General features: G+C 38.0%; 1 protein-coding gene across 1 annotated transcript; it reads left to right on the top strand.

Annotated features, from left to right (window-relative positions):
- The first annotated feature begins 4,064 nt into the window (after window positions 1-4,064).
- Window positions 4,065-6,782, top strand: LOC137294618 (acidic leucine-rich nuclear phosphoprotein 32 family member B-like). The gene is made up of 5 exons (XM_067825676.1): window positions 4,065-4,086; window positions 4,408-4,519; window positions 5,573-5,707; window positions 6,026-6,067; window positions 6,676-6,782. Exons 2-5 carry the CDS (start codon window positions 4,414-4,416, stop codon window positions 6,681-6,683), a joined length of 291 nt encoding a protein of 96 aa, XP_067681777.1. The 5' UTR covers window positions 4,065-4,086; window positions 4,408-4,413; the 3' UTR covers window positions 6,684-6,782.
- The last annotated feature ends 3,045 nt before the right edge of the window (window positions 6,783-9,827 follow it).

Here is a 9,827-nt window from a genome sequence, read left to right as displayed (position 1 = left end):
GAGATTTATTATTTGAGCTATGGGTGTGTTTCAGTCAAGTACCACGCAACTTTGTTCGCCGATTCAACGTCCACAGAAAGTTATGTGGACGTTTTCAGCAAATCAAAAGTTATAAACCGTCCCCGTAGTAGCTGCCCACCAATACCAACCATCACACCATACAGTTAATACCAACTGTGGCAATAGAGGTAAATCTGCGACAAATCTGGCAACCTAGGTCTATCTTGCGAGAACACGTAGATGGCAACTATATATTCTGACGTCAGGACATCGACGTCAGCGTCTCCAGTGTAGCATACGACACTTGTGATGGGAAGCACATTATTGGAGAAGAGCTCTCTTCACGTTTCCAGTTTCACCGAACTGACGACAACACCTGCGAAGATGGTAGCTTTCAAATCCCCTCTTTTGATGTGGCTCATTTACACATGCTATGTGCGCTGTTCCCCTGAACTGTTTATCGTTCCTTTACCTGGAAACGCCAGTGGTTCAATGTATTTACATTTCATTAAGAGATTAACATGAATTCTATTTAAGTTACGGATAATATATACCCGTAGAAAGAGGGTTTTCCACTTTTGGTATCCCGAGACGTACAATAGCAGCGAAATTCTTTGTTAAAATGCTAGAGTACATTGTTATCAAATCAAGCTTTTAGATTACTACTGCTAGACGCAGTAGACGTTTTTAACATTGTGATGTAACCATAATTAGTTGCCTGGAATGTATTACTATTTGATGGGCTCAATGCAAATACAAGTCAACGGTTCAAACACAGGAAAACATCGTACAAGTCAAAATAGTGAAATGTTTTTTATGCATCATATTGTGGGTGACGAGAAACATAAATACAAGAGAGAAAATGTAAATCTGAATATTGTGTTAAGCAAATATTATTTATACCTGCAATGTCCGATTCAAATATAACATAAATGTGAACTGCTTTTACACTGAACAATAGCAGTAAAGTCATCTTCAAGAATGGCATCAAATCATGCCATATAGATGTTCCACAGGGAAGAGATTAATTCAGATGTAAATTTAAATTGACTTAAGACTTTACATTGTAAATGTGAAGTTCACTTGCGTCACTTGCATGAAATCAGTTGAATCAGTAGAATTACTTTTCAGAATTATTCAATATGTCTCCTCTTACCATGTGAATTGATGACATCATGTATATACCACAAGGTATCTGTTGGAAATCAAAACTACTTTTATTAATTACATAACAAATAATGATATTACATGCGCTGTATTATATCTGTTTGACTATAAGATGCTTATTTATTCATTATAATGCCTTTGTCTATGACATCGTAGTGTAAGATAACAAACGGACAGTGATATAGGTGATACACAGTGGCTAATAAGTGGCTATATTTGATGTCACTGTGGAAATTGAAGGGAGACGCAAGAAACAGTATTTCTTTCGAAACAAAATATGTTCTAGAAAACATACCTATTTTCACTTGATATATATTACGTCAACTGTTATCAGATAACACGTTTCGGAAATCAGAATACACATACGACTATGTGATGGATGTATTGGATAACGCTTCACGTATGTTTTTTTATGGCATGTGATGTCCACGTTTCTCAAGTGTAATCCCGGCTAATATCAGGAAAATGTTAATACAAGAACGTTTAATACTGAAATGAAATATATGTCTATTATAAAACCTGTCAACGAAGGACAGTAAAACAACTAGAATATCACAGAGTAGAATATAAAACTAGTAACTATACCTAAAAAAATTTATCTATAGACGACAATACAATATAAAAATGGGCTATAGATTGCTAACAACTGAAGGTAGATCACCATATTAGGGACCATGGGGACTTACAGTACCTTTGCTACCTGCATGGAACCTAGCTGGATTTACATCATTCCCTCAGCCGTCAGCAATTTGGGAAATCTAGCCATTCAGTAAAAAGACACTCATTCTACGATTAAAAACATGGAAAGTTTGAATTTACTTTGAATGTTTGTGGACTTGCGTACCCTCTCAGGAGGACAATAGTTTTATGGTACTTCAACCCCCTTTGAGGATACAGCCACTAACAAGCACAGTTACGAATTTAAACTTCCAATAATAAAAAATTATCTATTTAAAATTCATTTAATAAATCTAATTCTTTCAAAAATGCAATGATTAAATGAGAACTGATAGTAGTAAAAAGGCCCTTCATACTACGTGATTTAAAATAGGTATCCCTTGTGATGGAATATTCCACGCAATCAAGCAAGACGTGCTTGACCGTGATTCTTTCATCACAAGGGATACAAAATGGAGGATTCTCGTACCTTCAAAAGGTGTTAGCTTCAGCTGTTAAAACAGAACTGTTGTCTGGTAATCTAGAAGATATTGTTCTGGATCCAGTGACAGTGGCACAGGCCATTGCCTCACCGTCCTTGGACCCATCTGTAAATAAGGATTTATAATTGTTAAATTTATGTTTTAGTTGATTGTATTCTTGTTTATATTGTAATTCATTAGTTTCTGATTTTTTAAATGCGGTTAATGTTAGGTCCACTTGGGGCCTAACCAACTGTCAAGGAGAAGAAAGAAGACGGGAGGGAGCTATGTTTTCCAGCTCAATGCCGGCCGAACAAAGAAATGGTTTAATTCTATGTCCTAATGTCGGGACAAGAGAAGAGTTTTTGTTGTATAAATCCTCATAAAGGGGATTGAAAACGCAGTTATAAGCAAGGTTAGATTCATTAGAGTATGATTTAGTAATGCACTGTAAAGCTAACTTAATACGGCGCTGCTCAAGAGATGGTTCATCAGCCTCAACATAGAGACTGTCTACTGGTGAAGTTCTAAAGACAAAGTCTTAGACCTGGGTGATGAACAGAATCTAATAGTTTCAGGTTGCTTTTGCAGGCTCCATCATAAACGATAGAGCCATAATCATGTTTTTGAGCGGATGAGTGATCTATACAAGTGAAGGAGGGTAGTGTGATCCCCTCCCTACTTTGAATTAGAAACCACCTTTAATAAATCGAGTGCCTTCAAGCATTTGGCTTTTAGGAATTTAATATGGGGCAAAAAGGTCAAATGTGAATCAAAAATCATCCCCAAGAGCTTAGCCTCCTTGACAACTTTGATAGGGGTGCCACTTAGAAATAGTTCTGGGTCTTTATAAGCTTTATATTTACGGCAGAAGTGTATACAACTGGTTTTTGATTTACAAAATTTGAAGTCTTTTTCAAGACACCATTTATCTTTGTTCTGTGATTGCATGAGGTGAAAGAATGTGTACGTTTATACAATAGCAAAGTTCACGTTCTGTAGTGTTGCAAATTAAGAAAACGGACTTCAAATTCAACACAATTATGTATGTTATTGTATATTTGACCATTTGTGGATGGTTTTACAAATAAACAAAAAAGCAGTCGAACAACTGCCATATATCCTACTATCCCAACAAAAGAATATTTTTTATTTGGACATCTCCAAGAATAGTGAAGATGATAAGGAACATATCATGTAGTAATGAGGTGGGTTTGGAAAGATTGAAGAAACGATTTCTAGAACAGCAAAACAATTTCTTCACCCTCTGTAGTGTCACCGTGTGATGTCAAATGGACACAGACCAGGACATATTTTAAATAAAACTAATTTCTAAGTATTTCCTCATTGACAAGTGTGCAAAAGCCCGGTCATGCCTCCGACCTCAAGGGCTCCTCCTTACACTTAACCTTAAAGTATCCTTTTAAGCAAGGTGAATTACAGATTTGTTTTGCGAACGTACTTCATTCTCAAGCTATGAATGTTCATGAAGAACATACATGTCAGTATCAGAGTGAAATGAAAGGAGTTGTGAACATACATAAATAAATAAGAAATGAAATGTTGGGTTTTCTTTTAAATCAGAGCTCATTACTGAAACCAAATGCAATGAATAAATGTACCCAGATGTTTTATTGTGACACTCTATCCATACTAAGAAAGTGAAATCCCAAATATGACATATGTTGCACTCTATCCATTTGTCACGTGATATCTGCGACTCTATATAAAAGTTCTGTTGTTCATGAAGCAATACACAGAGAACTCTTCATATGCAAAGGTAACTATACTTTCCCTGTGCTTCATTGTCCAAATTATGACAGATATATACTGAACAGTAGAAGAAACGCAAGTTTTAAAAAAAGTGAGATTTCATAAAAATAAGCCTTCATAATTATGTCTTCCTTTTTAAAAAATGACAAAAAGTTACGTTGCTTGTACTGTTCAGTAAATGTTTCTGGAGTAACTCTTCAGCTATTATCTGCTTATTTTAGCTGATCACCAGGAACACAGACTGAACATTTCATCTGAATGAAATAGCAATATCTGAGCGAAAGTGTTTTCACTGTATAACTAAAATTGCGTTGACATTATGATTCAGTTCAAGATGTCCCTACAGTTGCTGCTATCGGTTTTTATGCTGTCAGTCGGTATGGCAAGAGGCTTTTGCACAGCCAGGGACGTTAGTGAAGCAGGCATGGAAGTTCTTCAAGGTAATCATACGTACGATTTTGTGAGAACAGTCACATTGCAAATATATCTGTGGCATCTACTGGGCTAAACAAGATGCTGGGGATTTATTGAGCTGAGTTTACCACAGACTATTCACTAACACTAACCAACCACTATCATTCGCTGTGTCTTCAGACACCACTGCCAGAATGGTGCGCGCCTTATACTTATCATACATCAAGCAGTACATATGAACACGCAGTTTCACCACTACTTGATACTGATTCATCAATATGCACTACTACTTTACTTCGCAATGACTTTGGAATACGTCTTGTTGCTTTTATTTACGATATTTACGATACATAGTTGATGGATCACTTACATATCAAGTTTAACGGTAGAACCCAATTAAATACGATCTGGCTTTAGGTTATTCCACAGTGCAGAGGGGTACAAGATAACACGTGATTGGATAAACTATACACATCATAAACAAAGCCTTTATATGCCTCTACATACTTCGAAGCAATATGTTGAAGCTAATCGTTCGAAAATTTTCTGTTTTTCTTTTTTTGTTTTTTTTTCATTTATCCCTTTGTCCATCAACTATTTGAAAACTATCATCAAGGTTTCTCCGCACGTCTTAGATATATTGAAGTCACGGTAACCATCGTGGCAATAATACGACGAGGGATGCCTGCTCATCATTTTCTGGCTTTGGGCTATCCCAAACAAGAACAGATACAAATCTGGATAAACATTGTCACTATCGATTAGTGTGATATCTCAACCTTGGAACCCTAGTCGTCCTATACAATTCCTCCATTTATGGAAAGATTAGAAGTATGTGGAGCGCCAAGTCATTAGCGCTTCATAACAGGGCTGTCATCAGATTTTCATAATCAGAGCTAGTTCTCTAGGAATGGTTAAGTTACGACGTCAGACAGACAAAAGGCCATGCTCTCACACTATTAAATCGTGACTCTGATATGCGTCTACCACCACTTCATCTGGGTAAATTAAGTTATTTGTTTATTTATACTTTCCTGTGATATGAAAGGACTAGATGACGTGTTGTGCATAACTTACAGAGAGATCCTCTGATTCTCAACCATCGATAGAGGACAATGAACCCGAAGACCAAGACCAAGACCAAGACCAAGACGAAGACCAAGACGAAGACCCAGACCAAGACGAAGACGGAAATGAAGATGAAGACGCTGAAGGTAACACCAAGTCCCACAGAGGACGAAACACAGATTTACTTATTTAAGTGTGTAGGAGGAAGGAGTACTACTTTGTTCTCACAACACGATGGCGGACAATAGGACAACTAGACAGTTCCTAGCATCCTGATAACTTGGCATCTGGAGAAACCCAAACAGGCATGAACCACTTACATTTACCCATTACTTAGAGATCTTTTATTTTTGTACCATTTCGTGAATCTTCAATGTATTTGTCAGTGTACAATATGCACCACTTTTTCTCTTTTCTATACAAAATGGTAGCCTTTTCATTTGAACATGTGATTATACTTTTAGAATCACCCAGGTCAGCAGGAATCGATTGGGAGAACCCAGAAGGTAATACTGCATTATGATCTCAGTAAAATACATGCTGGTTTAGACAGGAATGAGAAACGAGAGAGATGTATAACATCTTTTTCCGAAGCAAGTGAAAACTGTGCATGTCCAAACCATAGTTTATCTTTAAAGCCGAAGAGAACAACTTCAGTTTGGCTACATCACGATGGACCACATCAGTACACAATACTTATTCATTTTGAGAACAGTCCTGTTTCAAACATCACTCCTCCTTAACATAGCATTGAGATAATACCAATGTCAGTGCCAGCTGTACTGTGAGCGTGTGTGAGCTGTTAGATAATATCCAGATTCAGTGTGTTTTGCCGCTTGTTTTTCAATATTCCCATGCTATAATAAAATCATTTCATTTGTGAATGCAACTAATCGGCAGAAGAAAATGAGAGCAAAGAAGGATAATCTTATCTTTATGGGGAAAAACAATACCCGTTCGTAAAGAAAGACTATTCTATTGTGATGTAAGTGCAACTCTAGAACTCTAGTGAACAATTGCCCTTCAGGACCCCCCTCCTCTCTCTCTCGCTCTCTCGCTCTCTCTCTCTCTCTCTCTCGTGTGACTGATTACAAAGTCGAGTTTAATTTTACAGAGAAATAGAGGACTAAGGAGAATTTGGAGACCTCCCTTCTTCTGAAAGACCAAATACTTTGTCATTATGATTATCCGTACAAAATAAATAATTCGTGACATAATGTTCTTTGTGTTACGTTGTACTCGTGTCTTCCATACATTGGGTCCAAGGGAAAGTGGATGACTGGTCGCATAGCTCAATAAATCTCCATAAATTCAGAGAGTAAGTTTAGTTTTACGCCGCACTCAGCAATATTCCAGCTATATGGCAGCTATCTGTAAATAAACGAGCCTGGACCAGACAATCCTGTGACCAACATCATGAGCATTTATCTACTCAGCTGAGATGCGATGACATGTGTCAACCAAGTCAGCGAGTCTGACCAAGCTATCCCGGTAGTTGCTTTTTCAGACAAGCAAGGGTTACTGAAGACCAATTCTATGTGGATTCACGGGTTGATCGTAAAGACGACGGTACCTACAAACTGAACGTCCCACAATATAACATTGCCTCCACTGGAGCCCGTTTGTGAAAATCACGATGTGAACCACCAGATAACTAAGTGGTTGTTACCTTGAGTTGTTTCCAGAATTACCAACAGTAAGGTTCCAAATGGTAGTTTCATCCATGGTGCATCATCTGGGATATCACTGCAGGATCACTGCACACACTAGTGTCAAATAAACACTGTGTCTCATCAAATCGACAATTCTAGCTTTATACGGACTCTCGGAAAGCCCACTTTGACGAGTTTTTGTGCAACGTGTTGAAAGTCAAGATTAGGTTATGATCTATTTATATAGCACCGAGTTACACCTAGGCTACTCCAAGGCACATCCGATCATTGATGTCAGTCTCAATAGCACATCGTTTTGTCAATCTCAGCTCCCTGCGGAGTATACAATTCTTACAGTAACTAGGCTCACCAAGTTAATGTGGTTTCCCCATTCTTAAGAGGTACACAGTCACAGTTGTTTAGACCGGGACACATAGTCACTGGACTTTGGCAAAGTCTATTGCACGTTGCTGGACCCACAACTAAGTATTTGCATGTTTTCATGCCCCACCATCTGGACTTCATAAGGACTCTCGGAAAGCCCACTTTAACGTGTTAAGATTAGGTTATGATCTGTTTATATAGCACCGAGTTCCCGCTATAGACCGCTCCCAGGCACATCCAGTCACTGATGTCAATCTCAATAGCTCATCGTTTTGTCAGTCAGAACTCACACAAAGCCGACTCCAACGTTTTAGTCACGGTCACGTATGGGCTCGACCCCAGCACTTCCAACTCACTGGATCACTTATCTGGCGCCTTTGACAGATCACCCACCACGAACAGCAACCATAACATATGCCACACAATCCATAAAAAATAGTCCATTGTGCGATTCTAACATTGTGGAAAGTACGTAGTTATCAATGCCTATCAACTAATGATTATAACGAGTGTCCAACATTTTAACTCTTGATGGACATTGCTTTCCTTGTTGATAATTGCAACTGTTCCACAAAAATAGTTCATTTTACTTAAAGTACTTTACTACGTACACGAAAGAGAAAGATATAGCATATGTTCTTTCCTTACTTTCCATGTGAAATATAAGTGAAAAGTTTAAATGGTAGATGCTGTGACTTTTGAATTTGTTTTCGTGATATTGCAAAAGTTGAAGTACGTCCAAGGAGTTTTTGACAATCCACATGGTATTAGTTACACTTGTCTCAAATACGTTCTACAAATATAAATATGTGGACCTTATGAAACGTAAATACAGATAAAAAGAATTAAATACTAATAAAAATGCATGATACAGATTTTAGTTTTATTAAAGATGACTTGCGCCAGAGAACAAAGTCGTTTTGAAATGCTTTCTATGTTTTCATAAGACGTAAGAGTGAATGAGTATGGATTTAAGCCCCTTTTATCAATATTCCAGCAAAAGCGGTTACACCTGAGCGAATGCTTAAGCCACTGGTCTACCCCTACCCTGTCCCTGGTAAAACGTACGGCGCATGCAAAGATACATCAACATGGGTCACGTTAACATGGGTAATTTAGAGCATGAGTGACCATTGTTCTCCAGCATATAATGTTTCATGTAAATGTCGCGCAGATCAAGAAGAATTACTCGCTTGCATCTCTACTGCCATTTTTAGACACTGTTTTACTGGATCAAATCAAAGGCTCATTCACAAGGTTACTAATTAAAGTCACCGAGGCTCAAGTATATTTTTAATGATTATGTTTTAGAAACCCTTTACATGTCTTCCAAACAGTTTGATATGCCCTGTGCTTGACGTTTCATTGTGTTGTATACAGGTGGGGCATTTTAATATGCCAGTGTAAAGAATTATTATTTGAGCTACGGCTGTGCTTCAGTCTAGTAACTCGCAGCTTTGTTCGTCGATTCAACGTCCACAGAAACTTACGTGGACGTTTTCAGCAAATCAAAAGTTATAAACCGTCCCCGTAATGGCTGCCCACCAATACCAACCATCAAACCTTACAGTTAATACCAAGTGTGGCAAAAGAGGTGAATCTGCGACAACTCTGGCAACCTAGGTCTATCTTGCGAGAACAACTATACGTCTAGGACATACCTGCAAACCGAACGAGCTCGACGACCAATTCTGAATTAAGGATATCGACGTCAACATCTCCGGTGTAGCAGACGACACTTGTGATGGGAAGCACATGATCGGAGAAGAGTTCTCTTCACGTTTCCAGTTTCACCGAACTGACGGCAACACCTGCGGCCATGGTACCTTTTGAATATCCCCTCTTTTGATGTGGCTCATTTACACATGCCATGTGCGCTGTTCCCCTGAACTGTTTATCGTTCCTTTACCTGGAAACGCCGGTGGTTCAATATTTTTACACGTCATTAACAGATAAACATGAATTCTATTTACGTTACTGATAACATATACATGTAGAAAGAGGGTTTTCCACTTTTGGTATCCCAAACACTTAAAATAGCAGCGAAATTCTTTCTTAAAATGTTAGAGTACATTGTTATCGTATCAAGCTTTTACATTGTTTCTGCTAGATTCTGTAGACGTTTTTAACATTGTGATGTAACCATAATTAGTTGCCCGGAATGTATTACTATTTGGACGCAGTACAAAAGCAAATCAAGGGTTCAAACACAGAAATATATGGTACAAGT

The sequence above is a fragment of the Haliotis asinina genome, chromosome 8 (genome assembly GCF_037392515.1).
Source record: "Haliotis asinina isolate JCU_RB_2024 chromosome 8, JCU_Hal_asi_v2, whole genome shotgun sequence".
NCBI lineage: Eukaryota > Metazoa > Mollusca > Gastropoda > Lepetellida > Haliotidae > Haliotis > Haliotis asinina.
Note: the sequence above shows the minus strand (reverse complement) of the source record. Positions and strands in the feature narration are given on the sequence as shown.

Coding starts and splice junctions, on each gene's coding strand:
- LOC137294618 (XM_067825676.1), top strand. CDS start 4,414: ATGTCCCTACAGTTGCTGCTATCGGTTTTTATGCTGTCAGTCGGTATG. Junction 4,520..5,572: donor AGGCATGGAAGTTCTTCAAG/GTAATCATACGT, acceptor CATAACTTACAG/AGAGATCCTCTGATTCTCAA. Junction 5,708..6,025: donor TGAAGATGAAGACGCTGAAG/GTAACACCAAGT, acceptor TTATACTTTTAG/AATCACCCAGGTCAGCAGGA.